The 19,478-nt window shown below is 35.7% G+C and overlaps 1 protein-coding gene across 2 annotated transcripts; it reads left to right on the top strand.

Moving 5' to 3' along the window:
- The first annotated feature begins 6,952 nt into the window (after window positions 1-6,952).
- Window positions 6,953-18,233, top strand: LOC123539180 (1-aminocyclopropane-1-carboxylate synthase-like protein 1). 2 transcript variants are annotated; one of them, XM_053529448.1, is made up of 5 exons: window positions 6,953-7,081; window positions 8,622-8,727; window positions 10,560-10,631; window positions 15,422-15,613; window positions 17,958-18,233. In XM_053529448.1, exons 2-4 carry the CDS (start codon window positions 8,682-8,684, stop codon window positions 15,568-15,570), a joined length of 267 nt encoding a protein of 88 aa, XP_053385423.1. In that variant the 5' UTR covers window positions 6,953-7,081; window positions 8,622-8,681; the 3' UTR covers window positions 15,571-15,613; window positions 17,958-18,233. The 2 variants fall into 2 exon arrangements, with proteins under 2 accessions (XP_053385423.1, XP_053385422.1); XM_053529447.1 differs by having other exon boundaries at window positions 15,422-15,582.
- The last annotated feature ends 1,245 nt before the right edge of the window (window positions 18,234-19,478 follow it).

Consider the following 19,478-nt stretch of genomic DNA (forward strand, 5'->3'; position numbering starts at 1 on the left):
TAATGATGATAATCATATTATTAATGTTCCTGTTTCCGAGCCAGAGTTATGTAAAATTATTAAGTCACTGAAGAATAATAAATCCTCATCTCCTTTTGATAACATTTTGAATGAATATCTCAAGTTCATGCCTGACTGTATGTTACCTATTGTTTGTAAATTATTTAATATCATTCTTGACTCTGGTATTTTTCCAGAACAATGGAGCAAAGGTGTCATATTACCATTATATAAAAATAAGGGTGATATAAACGATCCTGATAATTACAGAGGTATTACAATACTTAGTTGTTTTGGTAAATTGTTTACTGCCTTACTCAATGCTAGAATTAATACTTTCCTCGAATCTTCAAATATTTTATGCGAAGAACAAGCTGGATTTAGAAAAGGCTATAGTACAGTTGATCATATATTTTCTTTAAAATGTATAATAGATTTGTATTTGAGTAAAAACAAGAAACTATTCTGTGCTTTTGTGGACTATCGAAAAGCTTTTGACTCTGTAAATAGATTAGCCCTTTGGCAAAAACTTCTTAATTCAAATATTGATGGTAAATGTTTTAAAATAATACACAGTATGTATTCCAATATCAAGTCATGTGTAAGAGTGAATAATAATTTGTCAGACTTTTTTTCAAGCTTTACCGGAGTAAGACAAGGTGAAAACTTATCACCGATTCTTTTTTCTATGTTTTTAAATGACCGTAACAATTTCTTGTCACAAAAATTCAATGGTCTTCAATATTTATGTGATAATGTTAGAGAAATGTTAAGTGATGATGTTGTTGATGTGTATTTAAAATTGTTCATGCTCTTGTATGCTGATGACACAGTAATCTTGGCGGAAAGTACCTCTGATTTACAATTAGCTTTAGATGCGATGTCTCATTATTGTGAAACCCGGTGTTTAAAAGTTAATACGAACAAGACTAAAGTTGTTGTTTTTGCAAAATCCAAAAGAGGTTTCAATAATCTACCTTCTTTTGTTTTTGAAGGTAACGAACTTGAATTTGTAGATTATTTTTCCTATCTTGGTACTAAATTTTCTTATAATGGTAGGTTTGATGTTAATAAAAAAGATATTGTTGATCAAGCTCGTAAAGCAATGTTTGCTGTGATTTCAAAAAGTCGCAAGCTCAACTTACCAGTTGACATGCAGCTAAGTTTATTTGATACCATGGTTGCCCCTATTTCATGTATGGGTCTGAAGTTTGGGACTGTGAAAATATTGATATAATTGACCGTTTTCAATTAAAGTATATAAAATTAATCCTCAATCTTAAACAATCTACTCCTACTTATATGATTTTTGGGGAGCTGGGTATTTTACCTATATCTCTACAAATAAAAAGTCGTGCATTAAATTTTTGGTGTAAACTGTTGCATTCTAAATCTGATAAAATTTGTCATGTATTGTATTCCACAACTAGAAAATTATATGATGTCCATAACTTGAAATTTCCATGGCTAAAATATATTCATACTACTTTAGATAGTTTGGGTCTTACAAACTTTTGGAATAATTTTCCATTAGATACTGTTTCTGTTAATCAATTCAGAAATATATGTAAAACAAGAATTAAAGACCAGTTTATGCAAAACTGGAGCTCTTTTGTACATGAATCTAGTAAATGTTTAAATCATCGGCTGTATAAGAATCAGTTTGGATTTGAAAGTTATCTTAATATTTTGCCTCAGGATTTAGCTATTTCCTTTCTAAAATTTCGTTGTAACAATCATAAGATGCCTATCGAATCTGGCCGTTTTTATAACTTGCATCGGAATAATAGAATCTGTGAATTATGCGATCTTGAGCAATTAGGCGATGAGTATCATTATCTAATATGTTGTCCCTTTTTTAATAATTTTAGAAATAAATATATTGATAGTGAATATTTTTCATATCCTAATACTTATAAGTTCTCTCAGTTAATGAACATAGATGATAAGGCAAAATTGTTAAATCTGTCAATATTTTGTAAGAAAATTATTTCTTTTTTTAACCAGTAATACAGACTCTCATTCTCAAATATTCATCATTTGTTTTACTGTCATCCATTCAATTTTGTGTATTTTGTCATATTATATCATGCAAATAAGTTTTCTTCTTTTTTATATTGATCATTATTGTTTTGTTTTCTTGCCATTTGTATGTGATATTCTGTTTGTTGTTTATTGTCATATCACATGCCCAGTTGGGCCTTGATTTATTCAATAAACTAAACTAAACATGGTGGGTGATATAGCTCTGGCCTTGTACCTCTAAATATTTTATCTTCTTCCACATTCTATCAAGTCACAAATCCGAAATATTTTCAAAAATGATCTAATCAGATAAGAAAAGTGGGGTTTGGGACTTTAATCCCGTACTGCAAATCACAAAAAGCAAAAAATATCTACATTTGTAATTTAAACCCAGTATCTACTTTTTGACCAAATCCTAGAACCGGTCTCCAGAGTTTCTTTGAGAATATCGTGAGCTACAAGCTCCAGGAACCAAAGATAAGATATAATCATGTGTTTGCTTGCATACATTTTATATACGAGTTTGTGTTTATATCTTCTGGCCGGGAGTGGTTCCCAGTAGATTTCCTATTGTAGATTGAAAAGTTAAAATGACCTTTGTTGCTCCAGAGGCAAAACGTGCATATTTATTTTGTATTTTGTTAAGTCGGTCGAATTTGTAAAAAGTGACAGCACAATCTAATATTGGTCGGGTGAATGATGCATAAATAACCTCTACTGTTTTGCTATCAAGGGAGTACTTTAGTTTACACATAATTTAACCTGTTTTCATGCCTGGTTTGTGATGTAGTCAATATGTTTGGGTCATTTACACTCCCTGGTTGGAAAAGACACCAAGGTGATTGAGCTGGAGTACCCCTGTGATATTTGTTAGATGAATTGTTGAGGTGGGTGTTGCTAAAGGTTATGTTTTCGGTTTACAAGAAAGGATTCAGATTGCCACTAATCACTTATCAGCCCAGGACTATTTGTTTGGATATAAGCCTGTGTTGCAGTTGGTTTACAGATATAACTTCGAAACCAAGATAGCAATAGTCCAGTTATACCAGCATTTTTCAGTTAAAATAGATGACTTCTGTGTCATACATTTTCAAAACTTTTACTTATATCGTAGAGGACGACACAAACTTCAAGCCCATCGTCAATGGATTTACAAAGTGTGTCATAAATGAGAACGAGCTGATTGATGGCAGAGTCACGTGGAATAAAACCGGACTGAGTTGGAGTTAGAAAGTTGAAATTTTGAAAATAGTCAAAGATTTGTTTTCATATACAAAACGTTCAAACACCTTTTCAGTTGTATCCAAAAGAAAAATTGCCAAAAGTCACTTGGAAGTGATGCAACGTGTTCTCGTAAATAACAGTTGCATAGGCCTTTTTCCAAACAGACGGTATTTTGAAGTTTGATAAGATGTATTAAGAAGTCACAAAAAGGAAAGACAGTTCATGAAAAACTTCACGTACATGTCTGTTACTGAAACCATTTGGTTTTGCACCCCTATCCACAGACACATGAAACATCTGTACGCTCCCCATCCCCCAACTACTATGCGCCTGTGTAACATTATTTTCATCATCATTAATTGTACATTTCAACTCAGACACTTACCATACGACAGAGGTATAGTTTTAAAATTAAAACACATCTTTCAATGGGCAACATCCAGCTCCTGTTATACAAGGCGTCCCTCAAAGGTCAGTCTTAGTACCTCTCCTATTTCTGCTTTACATGAATGACCTACCTGCTTCTGTGTCTTTCAGCGTACGTCTTTTGCAGATGACCGTGTATTTTATAGGACTATAAATTCGCAGACAATTCAGCTCAGCTACAAGGGGACCTTGACAGTTTGTCACTATGGGAGCAGAAATGGAAGATGTCATTCAATGTAAACAAATGCCACATCTTGTATGTCTTTAGGTACAGAAAATATTTAAATACAGTCTACACCTTGCACAATCAACCTCTGTCTGTTGTCAGTTATTTAGGCAAGAAAGTACCATCAAATTTATCTTGGTCTCCTCATATAAATATAATTTCTAATAAAGCTATTCTTAAAACGTAACATACATTCTTCTAAAAGTTCCACCAAGGCAGCTGCTTATAATACTATTGTAAGACCAATTTTAGAATAAGTACTGTTCAAGTATATGGGATCATCAGAAGAATATAGATAAACTAGAAAAAACAAAGATAAGCTGCAAGATTTGTAACAAATAATTATAGCAAACCCCTGGGCACAGTCTCAAGCATAATAAAAGAATTTAAATTGGATTACATTGCTATTTAGAAGACAATATAGTAGACTAACTTTATTTCACAAAATGGTTTATATTAACGTGTAGATGTTGATCCTAAGAACTACTTTACACCTAACGAAAGACAGTCCAGACACCACAGTCATCTGGCATTTCCGATACAATCTACCGCAGTTGATTATTATAAAAATTCATTTTCCCTAGAAGAGTTGTTCAGTGAAACAAATTACCATCTCTGGTAGTCAGTGTTGAAACAATTTTCGGATTCAAATCAGCACTGGCTACATTGATGTTTACACCATAATTCCAATACGAATCTTGTTGCTTTTATCCTGTATTTAACTCTACTATAAAGTCTTCCTTACTGTGCAACAGTTTATGTATATATATTTTTTGTAAATTAGGGTGTTAGGTTTTTGCACCTTTTTTATCATAACTGTTAGGAAGCAGTATGTGGACTGAATAGCCTAAAAAACCTGACAGTCTTTTACTTTCTTTAACCCCTGCCCCGCCCCCCCCCCCCCCCCCACACACACACACCACTCGCCCCACGCACGGCCATAATGTATCAATATTGAAAGTTTGCTAATACTATAAACAAGTCAAATGGTTTATCGCGGCCAGAAATTTGTACAAACCGGACAGAAGTTGCGAAATTGTCATTTGTGCAGGAAAGAAGCGTTTACCATAATGTCCAGTACTGGACAGGTATAGTGACCATGCACGGACACAGCCAATTTTCTCAGATTTTCTCAGAGGGGGTCCGATCCCCTGCCCCCCCCCCCCCCACTCCCACCCTGGAAAATTTTGAAATTTAGCAATTCATTTTTTGCCTTCTGGGACAGTTTTATGGACTAACCTGTTAAATTTGGGAAAATAATAAAATCAAGCTTTCTTGAAGGTAAAATTCTTAGTTTCTTTTAGCTGAATAATATGAATTATGTCGGGGTCGTATGTAGCAGCCGCCGCATATACTTTACATGTAGTCCTAATGTTGCCTTTTTCGAAAAACGTTTTCTTTCCTTCTTGTCTTCCTTCCTTTTTTAAAGATTTTCCAGAGGGGGTCCGGACCCCCCGTACCCCCCCCCCCCCCCTCTGGATCCGCGCATGGTGACATATCATGCTTTCTGTTTATGCAGGTAAACTTGTGTTTGGTTAAATTTCAACAGAGCACAATTGTCTGAACAGTGTACAAACTTATTACTGTTTTTTCAGGCAAGGGTGGAAAAAAAGTGGTAGACAATGAAAGCAGTAACATTTTTATTTAAAAAAATAAACAATGAGACATACATTTCCAACATCTTTGGACGGTTAAAAAATCCCATGTTAAACATACGATAAAGCCCGAAACGCGTGAAAATATTCCGAATGTAAATCGGGTGAAGTAAGCGCTCTATGTATAAAGTTAGATTATGCGTCTAGATTGATTAAACTGGGCGAGTCTACTTACTTACTTATTACTTGAGGCATGAAGGGGGCAATTAGCCGGATATGCCTCCGTGGTCCACTCGAATGTAGTCCATATCAGTATATAGTGCAATTTTCCCGCCTAGTAAAGGCCATTTTCATGCCAGATATAAGCTTTATTTATGCTTGATTGTAAAAAGGAATGTCCGCAGATGATTTTAAGCTACGTTATATGCTTCAAAAATTGATTGGAAGCTGCCTTGTAAAATGAAAGTGAAAGTAGGTATTTCCTGATGTCTACCTACGCAATATTAACGTTTTCATCACGTGTCTCAGTCACCTGACCATGGTTTCACTGCATTATGGTCAATCCCATATTTTTTGGGTATATTTTGATTGCCTTAAGACAGACCTTCAAGACAAGGGTAGTCTCGCAGGAAGTGAAAGGCTAGAAATCTTGATAAAAATATGTTATAAGTTGTTAATTTTATATAGAAAATAGTAGCGGATGCATTTAATACCTTCATACCTAATTGAGGATGAAAAAACGTGTTTTTTTAAATGTTGCTCTTAAACAAGGGTGGCGGTTGAACTACTAAAAGTACAACAACAGTTAATTCACAACAAATCGCACGGTATGTTTTATAATCAGTAGAAGCTAGTCGTATTTACGCTTATGAGACCTGTTTCACCCACAAGTAAAGAATTCACAGGTCCATCATGAAATATTTCCCCCAGCGCGCATATACTTGTCCTATTCAATATGATCGGTCATCGGCCGCGATCAATGATGATCGTGATGAAGATGATGATGATTTCCGGGTTTTCTGCAAATACATGGGATGTGGAAAACTTGAACCCCACCCCAGCTGTAACATTTTTTTCATCACCATTATATCCAACGCAGACACTTTCATACGACGATGACAAGGAAGGTAATCGACAAGTGCATATATATGGTAGAAGATGGGGCTGGGGGTAAGTTAGTCTAAATAATGAGACCTCGTGTTGACCGATTTTATATTTTGGTATTTTACGTTGTAAACCTAAAGGGGGATAATGACCATCAAAAAGATATAACGAATACAATTATTTGGACTAGGGGTAAGTGTTCCACACATCCCTGTGTTTGTGGGTTTTCCAAAATGCTTCTATTTCTAATAGAAACATACGTTATATTCTCCATTTTTACATATATGGGAGTCTATTAACCTTAATTATGATCTTTTCCGTGATTTCATGGAATTTTTCCGTGTTTTCCAGGGTTTACACTCCAAAAGAGTTACTTCCCTTATAAGAGGCAACGACATTTGCATCGTTGTGTGCGTTGGTTATGAAAAGTTATTTTTTTTTGGTTCTGTAGTTAAATCATCGAGTAAGACTTACGTAACTTGTAAGTATAATATATGATTTAAGTATGTTTACGTTGATTATGACAAATCGATACTGAAAATTATATGTTATTTGTTACTGGCATTAAACAGGTCGGAGACTTCCCCTGGATTGAGAGACAGTCTCTAGATCTAAACACTGTCTCTCGTTTGAGAGACAAAATGTCTTTCGATCGAAAGACTGTATTTAGCTTAAGTGTTGAAAAAACATGAAATCATTATTAAAACAATCATTTCATTACAGTCGCATTATTTATTCATTGAAGCAATTTGTTATTTCAAGTAAACTTTACAAGAAACACATTGCCATAGAAGTTTGCTTAAGCATTATAATGCTTAAACAAAATTCCCGAAATGATTTTGAATTTGAAAATTTGATATAAGAAAGATGATTTTCTGTATTTGAAATAAATTTGCGCATTCTAAAAAGAGAGCTTTAATTACTCTTTCAGTGACTTTCATTGCTTAAGCTAATTTGAGTCTTTCGATCGAAAGACATTTTGACTTTCGAACGAGAGACAATGTTTAGATCGAGAGAATGTCTCTCAATCCAGGGGATGTCTCTGACCTGTTAAACCAATCGCCGGACAGAACCAGTTACCAGGTAACACAAACATTAGTTTGCCCCTTTCTTTCTTCCGTTAATGACTTCGATCAAGACTGATCATTCATTACGTCATGCGAGTGGCAAGTTAAACAGTCAGAAAAGTTGATAAGTTTTAAAACAACTACAAATATATAGATTCTAATACAATTTATAAAAGAAACTACATTTTGAAGCTGAAATTGCTCTGACCAAAGAAGTGTAAAATACACAGAATGGCAACAGGAGATAATCTCAAATAAGTTAGTGTCACCACGTTATCTTATTGAACCATCACTAAAGTATTACACTGGTGAAATACATGGGAGGGAGACCGGTCTTTAATTGACAGGGTTGTACTTTTCGCCCTTCTTAAAAATTGGAGCTACTGAGGCATTATGCATGTCGCTGTTGGTTTGACCTGTGCACAAGAAGTGATTAAATATAATAGACACTATGTCTGCAAGTTCAACAGAACACTCCTTAAGTATACGGCATTGATACCGTCTGGACCTGATGCTTTATGTGGGTTAAATTTATTTGATAATTTAACTACCCCATTACTATCACATACTACAGGTCTCATGTTGAGCATTTCTATGTTATTTCCGATAGTGAAGGCAGAATAAAACTGTTTACCGGTATTCAAAATATCGGCCTTGTCTTTATTGTCTATTTAAAGATACCATTGTCCCCAAGAGATGTAAAACCTTTAGAGCCACTTTTTGTCATCCGGAAACCATTTTTGTATTTATAATGTTTCACCTATGTACCAAAAGTTATTTAAATCTGTCAAACCTTTCATGAGGACAGAGGTCATGTCTGAACACCATGAAAACCAACGGACCGACCAACCAACCAACAAACTCACTCCTATATACACCCCCCCCCCCCCACAACACACAAAATGTATAAAAAGTAAGGCTAGGCACTTTTGTTGCTTTTACTTTGTTTTGCAGATTAATACCTTGATAGTTCGTGGCATTTAACATTCCATAGATACCAGCATAGATACCAGCATGGCAGAGAAGACAGAAACTGAAGAAGGGAATGAAATTCAAAAACGTAAGTCTTACTTCATTGTTACCCTACAAATGGAGTACGGGGATGATAAGAATCTTTCACTGGTTGAAGGTTCAGATGGAAACATCTTACTCGAGGGTAACTGTTTAAGGGGTTAGAGGCTCTGCTTAGTTACCGCAAAACAGTTACCTGAAAGCTAGATATTTCAATCTGCACCATGGACAGTTCTAGCTTTCCTTATGTGGCACAATGGGAAACTTTGAAAATCTTCTCTTAATCAGATGTTTAAAATAATTTGTCAGAAAGACTCACTCCCATCGGAAAGTGGCTGATCAGGTGTCTTATTTTTGATATAAGGATTCATTATTAGCTCATCTGATTTTTTGAAAAAAAATGATGAGTTATTGTCATCACTTGAGCGGTTGTCGGCGTCGGCGTCTGCGTCGGCGTTGCCTGGTTAAGTTTTATGTTTAGGTCAGCTTTTCTCCTAAACTATCAAAGCTATTGCTTTGAAACTTAGAATACTTGTTCACCATCATAAGCTGACCCTGTATAGCAAGAAACATAACTCCATCTTGCTTTTTGCAAGATTTATGGCCCCTTTTGTACTTAGAAAATATCAGATTTCTTGGTTAAGTTTTATGTTTAGGTCAACTTTTCTCCTAAACTATCAAAGCTATTGCTTTGAAACTTGGAATACTTGTTCACCATCATAAGCAGACCCTGTACATCAAGAACCATAACTCCATCTTGCTTTTTGCAAGAATTATTGCCCCTTTTGGACTTAGAAAATCAGTTTTCTTGGTTAAGTTTTAAGTTTAGGTCAGCTTTTATCCTAAACTATCAAAGCTGTTGCTTTAAAACTTGCAACACTTGTTCACCATCATAAGCTGACCCTGTACAGCAAGAAACATAACTCCATCCTGCTTTTTGCAAGATTTATGGCCCCTTTTGGACTTAGAAAATATCAGATTTCTTGGTTAAGTTTTATGTTTAGGTCAACTTTTTCTCTTAAACTATCAAAGCTATTGCTTTGAAACTTGCAACACTTGTTCACCATCATAAGCTGACCCTGTATAGCAAGCAACATAACTCCATCCTGCTTTTTGCAATAATTATTGCCCCTTTTGGACTTAGAAAATCATTTTCTTGGTTGAGTATTATGTTTAAGTCGACTTTTCTCATAAACTATCAAAGCTATTGCTTTAAAACTTGCAACAGTTTTTCACCATCATAAGTGGACACTGTACATCAAGAAACATAATTCTATCCTGCTTTTTGCAAGAATGATGGCCCTTTTTAGACTTAGAAAATCGTGGGTAGGACAATATTTCTATTACACAAAAAAAATCAGATGAGCTTCAGCATCCGCAAGGCGGTGCTCTTGTTTAAAATTCAGAACACTCTTGTTTTTGGGTGGTTTGGAACAAAGCCTTGAAGATTTGCCGATATTCTGCTTGAAGGACGTTCTCCAAACTTGGTAGGAAACTACTGTTAAAACTAAATCTTATTCATGCTTGGTAGATATTAACCAGCTTGGTCATCAGTAATGTCAAAAGGTCAAGGTTTAGTGAGTGACTTCAGCTCAAATGCAGCTTCTTGTTGAAGAAAAGGTGTTTGACAGCTTGTAATATGTCCAATCATATTTTGTGGAGAAGTATGTGGACAGTATTATAAGTATGTAAGAAGGAGTCAGTATAAACTTGCACTTTTATTGTTTACATAGTTATTATTACATATTATTTGAAGATACTGGTAAATTATTTTTGTATTACATGTACTTATGTTTCTACTAGTTTATGATTAAATTTGTTACTTTGTAGAAATGTGCAGATAAGTTTTGGGACAAAAATTTCTTAATTCTGTCTTTTCAGAATTGAGTGGATCAGACAAGGAGAAACAGTTAAGCGATAATGATGGTGCATCTTCAAGTCACCATACCTCAGGTAGGTTTATAAAAATAAATGAAGGATGGTTTATTTAAAAACTGAAAAGCAGTATTCTTGGAGAAAATTAGTTTATACTAATTTATTTTAGCTCAGTTATGGCAAAAACTTCAAGCTTATTTGAACCACTCTCAAGTCCGCTTCATGGAAAAAGCAGTACTGGTGTCATGAAAAAGTATGGTTGTGATCCCAGTGGAGATAGAACCCAAGACCCCATGGATTGAGTGGCGGACACCTTAACTGCTAGACCACCATTTCCCTTTTTGGAGAAAATCAGGATCTTTCAACATATGACTACTGTCTCCTTGGGAATAACAAGGAAAATAACTGATGTCAGTTTGTGAGCTTTTTACAGTCACTTAACATGGCACAAAACATTACACAGAAAATTACAATTATAATACAGTAATATTTATCAGAATGACTGATAAGTAAAGTAAGCTAGACACAAAATTTCAGTGTTTTTAGCAATGTGTTTACTCATTTGCATAAGTATTTTACAGTGTGAAATTTTCAGCGGTGATTGCTATTTTATGTTACTGATTTCATGCATAGAGTAATGTATGACAATAGTTTTATTTTTTTAATTTTGATAACTAACGTACCAACATAACGTACCAACATAACGAGGTCATGAAAGTCAACTTTGTTTACAAGTAATAGAAGAGTGTTAATTATATTTTAAGTGGAGCATAAAAACACTGTCAACACAGATTTATATAAACAATAAATACAAAAAAAATGCAGTTTTATTTACAAACAACACAACATAGTTCAAAGACCCATGACATGTGAAACTAGTCCTGTCAAATTACAAAATAAATAACAAATTTCTTGTCAAATTTCAAAGTCTTGCAAATACGTTCTGTACAAAATTTTACGCAGGCCATGAGCATGTAGAAGTTCATTTTTCCCGATGGAATTCACTTTTGTATGTTATTTATAAATTTTATATAACAGATTTTGCAATCATGGGTCAGGACAATAGAATTTTCAACAATACACTGCAATTTCAAGCCAGTTAGTATCTTAAGAACTACTCTTGACAACTAAATAAAAGTTTACACTTCCTTTTCATTTCCAACGGAATAACAGAAGTCCAATAACTTTGATGAAATTATGCTCCTTTTCATGCTAAGCCAACATGAAATGCTCATAGTGAGCTTTAAGGAATGATGGATGTCTATTGTATATCATTCATCCATCCATTGTCCACAATGTCTTACCTTTGAACAACTTCTTCTCAAGAACTGTTTGATGAATCTTCATCAAAATTGGTCTGAAGCATCGTAAGATTCGGTCGCAAATTTATTTATATGGGGGCTACAGCCCCCTTTCAGCGGCCACTAAAGCTAAAAACTGAAATACCTTTAAACAACTTCTTCTCATGAAACACTGGATGCATTTTCATCAAACTTGTCTGTACCATCATTAGGTCCTCTCCAAATTTTATGCAAATGGGTGGCTAGTATAAATTGATATTTATTTAAATTGTACCTTATTAGCATGCCAGTAGCATGCTAAAAGTCAGGAAAATATCAGAACCAAACTAGTTCTATTTAAATAGATATTTGAAAATCTTTTGACACAAACATAAACTATTGTCCAATACCTTCATCCACATTGGAGTCATTAAACACTCCAGTGACTGCTCCAGCTTCCGCAGATGTGCCCATTTTCACTATCCAGCATTGAAATAGTCGAGCGCGCTATCTCCTGTGACAGCTCTTGTTAGCTCACCTTTCACATAGCGACAAGGTGAGCTTTTGTGATCAACCGTCATCTGTCGTCGTCGGTCCACAATTTCTTGTGAACACGATAGAGACCACATTTTGCAATTTATTTTAATCAAACTTGCACACAACTTGTATTGGCATAGTATCTCGGTTCCTTTTGGAAACTGGCCAGATCCAATCATGGGCTCCACAGTCATGGTCCTTTAGGGCCAATATTTGCTATTTTGGCTTTTGCAGCCATATAGAGACTACATTTATTATTTGATTTGATACAAACTTGCAATATATCTTTAACAATAGATCTTGGATTTCATGATGAATCTGTCAGATCCAATCATATGTTCCGTGGTTACGGCCCCTGATTGACCCCTGAAAGAGCCAAAATTTGTTCATGTTTACCTTGTGAACAAGATGTAAGTGACATTTTACATTAGATTTTAACCACATTTACACACAACTTAAGTCACAATAAGATCTCGGTTCCTTTAGAAAACTGGCTAGATTCCATCATTGGTTCTAGAGTTATTACCCCTGAAAGGGGCAAAATTACCTCTGTTCAGGCCCTTTCAACCAAGGTTTCATTTATGCTTTGATTTGATACAAACTTGCACAGAATGTTTATCTTGATGATCTCAAGTTCGAAACTTGGTCATGTTGGATCAAAACCTAGGTCACCAGGTTAGATCAAAGGAAAAGCCTGTTAACACTCTAGAGGCCACATTTATGACCCTATCTTCACGAAACTTGGCAGAATGTTTATCTTGATGATTCCTATGCAAATTTCCGAACTGGGTCATATGGGGTCAGATACTAGGTCACCTGCTCAAATTAAAGGAAAAACTTGTTAACACTTGAGAGGCCATATTTATGACCCTATCCTCATGAAAGAATGTTTATCTTGATGATTCCTAGGCCAAGTTCGAAACTGGGTCATGTGCAAATGGTTCTGCCTGACTGCACTTAGGGGTCAATAGAGCTAAAAATAACAAAACTTTCAAATGAATTCTTCTCCAGCTTGATTCACCATTTTAGTCTGATGCAAGTTGAACAAGAGCTCGTCGAACACGAAATGCCCCCCTTGATGCATTCAGTAATTGCACAAGGAACAGAAATTATATGCTCACTGTAAACAAAAGTTCTATCATTCTTGTTCCAAATTTCAAGACTAGCTCAAGGTCAAAATCAAGGTCAAATTTCATTTAGGTACAAAACAATGTGTATGTGGTCCAAATTTGACTTGAGAAATGCGAAAGCAGGTCACTAGATCAATTTCAAGGTAAAGTTCATTTCGGTAGACAGAACTATGCATGTGCTTCAAATTTGGAGGCTGTAGCTTGAGAAATGTGAAAGTAGGTAATAGATAAAAATCAATGGAAAATTTCAATTCAGAACACAAAAATATGCATGCAGTCCAAATTTGAAGCCTGTACCTTCAAAAATGTGGAAGTAGGTCACTAGGTCAATCTCAAGATCAAAGTTCATTTCTGTACACAAAACTATGCTTGTGGTTCAAATTTGAAGGCTGTAGCTTGAGAAATGTGAAAGTAGGTCACTAGGTCAAAATCAAGGTCAAATTTTAATTTGGAACAAAAAGCTACGCATCTGGTCCAAATTTGAAGCCTGTCCCTTCAAAAATGTGAAAGTACGTCACTAGGTCAATAACAAGGTCAAAGTTTTTTTCAGTACACAAACCTATGCATGTGGTCCAAATTGGAAGACTGTAGGTACAGAAATGTGAAAGTAGGTCACTAGGTCAAGATCAAGGTCAACTCATGTCAAGGTTCATCTTGCCACTCAAAACTATATATGTGGTCCAAATTTCAATGATGTAAGTTATGGACATGAAGATTCTAAGTTTTTCCCTATATAAGTCTATATGAACCATTTGACTTCTGAGGCAGGGCCATATTTGACCCGAGAGGGATAACTTGAACAAACTTGGTAGAGAACCACTAAATGATGCTACATTACAAAATACCAAAGCCATAGACTTTGTGGTTTGGATAAGAAGATTTTCAAAGTTTTTCCCTATATAAGTATATGTAACCCATGTGACCCCCAGGGCGGAGCCATATTTGACCCTAGGGGAATAATTTGAATACTCTTAGTAGAGGATCACTAGATGATGTCATATACAAAATATCAAAGCCCTAGGCCCTGTGGTTTTGGACAAGAAGTTTTTTCCTATATAAGTCTATATAAACCATGTGACCCTAGGGGTGGGGCCATATTTGACCCCAGGGAAATAATCTGAACAATCTTGGTAGAGGACCACTAGATTTTGCTACATATCAAATATCAAAGCCCTAGGCCCTATGGTTTTGGACATAGTCAAAAACCATTTAACTGTTCCTGGCCAATGTGACCTTGACCTTTGACCTAATGACCTCAAGATAAATAGGGGTCATCTGCTGGTCATGGCCAACCTAACTATCAATTTTCCTGACACTAAGCCCAAGCGTTTTTGAGTTATTGCCTGGAAACCATTTTACTGTTCCTGGTCACTGTGACCTTGACCTTTGATGTACTGACCTCAAAATCAATAGGGGTCACCTGCTGGTCATGACCAACCTCTCTATCAACTTTCGTGACCCTAGGCCTTAGCGTTCTTGAGTTATCATCCGGAAACTGTTTTACTGTTCAGGGTCACTGTGACATTGACCTTTAACAGACTGACCTCAAAATCAATAGGGGTCATCTGCTGGTCATTAACAACCGCCCTATCAACTTTCATGATCCTAGGCCCAAGTGTTCTTGAGTTATCATCTGGAAACTGTTCTATTATTCAGGGTCACTGTGACCTTGACCTTTGACATACAGACCTCAAAATCAATAGGGGTCATCTGCTGGTGATGATCAACCTCCCTATCAACTTTTATGATCCTAGGCTCAAGCGTTCTGTAGTTATCATCCGGAAACGGATGGGTCTACATTCCGACCGACCGACAGACCAACCGACCTACCGACATCTGCAAAACAATATACCCCTCCTTTTTCAAAGGGGGGCATAAAAAGGTCAAGGTCCTATAGATTTTTTATTGAACTTAATTTCAGGGAAGTCTGACAATCTAGAAGACTTGTTTGCAACATTAAAGCAACAAATTTCAAGTTCAGACTGGCTGGAAAAAAACACATCAGAAAAATGGGTGAAAGACAACCCTGAGTTAGCAAAACAATACATGGAAGCTGCAAATAAGTCCTGACAGAGCGGACAGGTAAGATGTGTTGTCCTGACAGAGCGGACAGGTAAGATGTGTTGTCCTGACAGGGCGGACAGGTAAGATGTGTTGTCCTGACAGAGTGGACAGGTAAGATGTGTTGTCCTGACTGAGTGGACAGGTAAGATGTGTTGTCCTGACAGGGCGGACAGGTAAGATGTGTTGTCCTGACAGGGCGGACAGGTAAAATGTGTTGTCCTGACAGAGTGGACAGGTAAGATGTGTTGTCCTGACTGAGTGGACAGGTAAGATGTGTTGTCCTGACTGAGTGGACAGGTAAGATGTGTTGTCCTGACAGAGTGGACAGGTAAGATGTGTTGTCCTGACGGGGTGGACAGGTAAGATGTGTTGTCCTGACAAGGTGGACAGGAAGAAACTTTTACTGTGACTATTTTTACTGCAGTTATGGCCCTTGATAGTTTTGCTATTTAGAATATAAAGAAAAGTCTTGTGTGTCCAACACCTCCCACACTATTTGCCTGATTTGCTTCACACTGCAGATGAACAAGCTTGATATGCAGTCGACCATAAAGTAACATAAAGGAAGGAATTTTTGTTGTGACTATTTTTACTGCAGTTATGGCCCTTTGATAGTTTTGCTGTAATCAAAGACTATTGAAAGGATCCTATCGATATGCTTGAAAGTTCCACAGATGAAGGACCTTGATGTGAAGATGATCATAAATAATAAACTTTTTTCTGTGGTTATTTTTTCTAAAATAATAGCCCTTTTTATGTCCCCACCATAAAATGGTGGGGGGGGGGGGCATATAGTGTTACCCATGTCCATGTGTGTGTTTGTTTGTATATTCGGGAAAGGGTGGTCTTTGTGTCTGGTCCATAACTTTGACATGCATGGTCCGATTTCAAAATAATTTGACACAAATGATCTAAAGTCAAGGTTACACTTAAGAGGCCAAAGGTCACATACAAGAAAAACTTTGTCCTGAGCATTTCTTCTTCATGCATGGAGAGATTTTTAGCTTGACTATTCAAAGAATAGTAGAGCTATTGGACTCGCCTGTGCGTCGGCGTCCCGATTTGGTTAAGTTTTTGTATGTAAGCTGGTATCTCAGTAACCACTTGTGGGAATGGATTGAAACTTCACACACTTATTCACTGTGATAAACTGACTTACATTGCACAGGTTCCATAACTATTTTGCTTTTTTACAAAATTATGCCCCTTTTTCGTCTTAAATTTTTTTTTAAGGTTTTATATGTAAGCTGGTATCTCGGTACTCACTAATGGGAATGGATTGAAACTTCACACACTTGTTCACTGTCATGATCTGACGTGCACTAAGCAGGTCCCATAACTCTACTTTGTGTTTTCTTTCAAAATTATGCCCCTATTTCCACTTAGCATTTTCTGGTTAAGTTTTTGTATGTAAGCTGGTATCTCAGTATCCACTAATGGGAATGGATTGAAACTTCACATACTTGTTAAATGTCATGATCAGACATGTAATCCACAGGTCCGACAGCTCTTGTTATGTAAGTTGGCTCAATTGTACACCATCATGAGACAGAATGTCATGCGCAAGAACCAGATCCCTAGTTTAGAATTACTTCCCTTTGTTGTTACTATAAATAGCTTATATTGTAACTTTTTTTATTACTGGTCGTAGGGAAAAATCAAGACTACTTTTCTGTAGTACAACATGCATGTTACATCTAATTTTGAGATGTTTTTTGACCTGTCTCTACCTGGTTAGGATTTTTTTTGTGGACTTACAATTTGTTTTTTTTTTTGTTTAAGATTAATTTCCCTTGGCCAAGGGTCCTTCTTTTTGTTTGTGAGCAGTACCATGCCTGTGACCTTTCTCATGTTGCGGGGGGATCCATGTCTGTGACACATTTCTTGTTTAATTTCACAAAATAGGCCATAGTAAAGAAATTTTGTGTTTTCAACTCCTCATACACTTCAGACTTGCTGAGATGCACTGAATACAATTTGCTTCAAACATTTTGAGCATGGTCTCTACTAAAAACTTTGCTATTTATAGAATGGCGCAATATGTGGGGGACATCATTCTGTGTCCTATGGACTTAATTTTAGTTTTATTCAATTTTTGTAGTTCTTTTTTTTAATTAATTTAAATGAATTGTAACATCTTACATGTGAATACTAGTCAGAAAAATATGCTCTTAGTTATGAATTGCACTTAGTTTTCCTATTGCCCATTTTAGAATGCTAAACTTCAATATGTCTGAAATCTGTTTTGTAGAATCTTTTATTCTGTTGAAACATTTACATAATTCTATCTTATTTGTTCAACTTAATTCAAAATGTTTATTATCAATTATGTGTTATTAGTGATCTATGGTAAAATTAAAAAATTTAATGTTATTTATCTTTTTTTGTTTCAGCATGTACAAGATCAGGAGTGCAAGACGTGATATGTGAAATAAACTTAAAATTACTTCAACACTACTTTGACTCTTGGAATATTTTAATTGTTTACAAACTTTACATACAGATGAAATTACTTTATACAGTGGAACTGCTAGCATAAGGTTGTTAGAACGTTTTTGAAAGGTTAAACACAGAACTTTATACAAGAGGTTTTTATAGAAGCATTTTCTTTGTTGTAATATTCCATTATGTAAATTACATTTAGTGAGAAATAAAGATGAAAACTGTCATCCTTTATATACTGAGTTTGGAGATTTAGAGGCTATAGTCTCCCCTAGTTTAAGGAAGAGGTTATAGGCAAAGTGTGTATGACAATCTGAAAGCAAACCACTGGAGGCAGGTTACTTTGGAGTTACGGAAATTATCATAGTTCTTTGTGGGGAGAAATGTTCTTTAACGAAATTGTAGAAGACAGGCCCGACAGACAACATGCATCAAACAATTCTAAAAACTCACCTGAAGAAGACTTTTATGCTGTAACAATTTTGTTAGAGACACCCAAGAACTATTTCTAACAAATAACTTTTAATAGCCATATATAAGGAAAGCAAGACCAATCCTTGCCATGTTTCTAGATAATAAAGAGGGTTTCAACAATTTACGTAGAGGGTTAAGCAAGGGAAAATTTGTCAGGTTCTAAAGATTACTTAAGTATTCTATGTTAGGAAAGGAAACCAACACCACTTAGAGCCACATTCTTTAATGAACGAAGATGCATGGCTTGAAACAGTTTTGGTAGAGGGAAAAAATTCTTCCAAATTACTTTGCAAATAGGCCTGCAGATTTAAAGTTATTCAAAGTATTACATATAGTGGCAACACTTCTCTTCAAAACTAAAATATCACCTTATTAAAAAAACAGGGCCTGAATTAAAAATAATTCTATACAAATGTTTCCAAGATGACTGTCACCTAAGATTGTACAATTATGTAGATGTCAAAAACCCAGCAGTGAGAGGGTATGTTCACTTCAGTGGTATTTATAATTAATAATGTATGGAAACTAAGTGCTATTTCAGAATAATTTCACAAGTATTTCCTTTGGTGGCCCAACAGAAAAATTGTTCAGTTAGCTGTCCAGCCAGGCTAGTTTCCTCAAATGCTTGTTACAGGATACATGTGCTTTGAAACTTCAGAAGGCCAGCTTTCCAGGTAATTTGGCAGACATGACAACCTGTTTGAGTTGTAAAACTCTTGTGAGCAATCAAAGGTCCTCTTGATAACCAGAAACTATTTTGAAATCTGTCTACAGGGTTTCAGAAGAGAAAATATTCAAACAGTATTGTTGATATTGTTAAATTTTTAGTTTGTTCAGGGTGAGCTATTATTATCCCCGCCAATGAAATCGGGAGGCGGGTATTGAAATGGTGTTGTCCGTCCATCAGTTTGTCCATCCGCAGCCATTTCTCAGTAACTAGCTGGTAGAATTTCATGAAACTTGAAATAAACATGAACCAACATACTGCGATGATGCCC

Source organism: Mercenaria mercenaria, chromosome 18, assembly GCF_021730395.1.
Source record: "Mercenaria mercenaria strain notata chromosome 18, MADL_Memer_1, whole genome shotgun sequence".
Lineage (NCBI taxonomy): Eukaryota > Metazoa > Mollusca > Bivalvia > Venerida > Veneridae > Mercenaria > Mercenaria mercenaria.

Coding starts and splice junctions, on each gene's coding strand:
- LOC123539180 (XM_053529448.1), top strand. CDS start 8,682: ATGGCAGAGAAGACAGAAACTGAAGAAGGGAATGAAATTCAAAAAC. Junction 8,728..10,559: donor AGGGAATGAAATTCAAAAAC/GTAAGTCTTACT, acceptor CTGTCTTTTCAG/AATTGAGTGGATCAGACAAG. Junction 10,632..15,421: donor TTCAAGTCACCATACCTCAG/GTAGGTTTATAA, acceptor ACTTAATTTCAG/GGAAGTCTGACAATCTAGAA.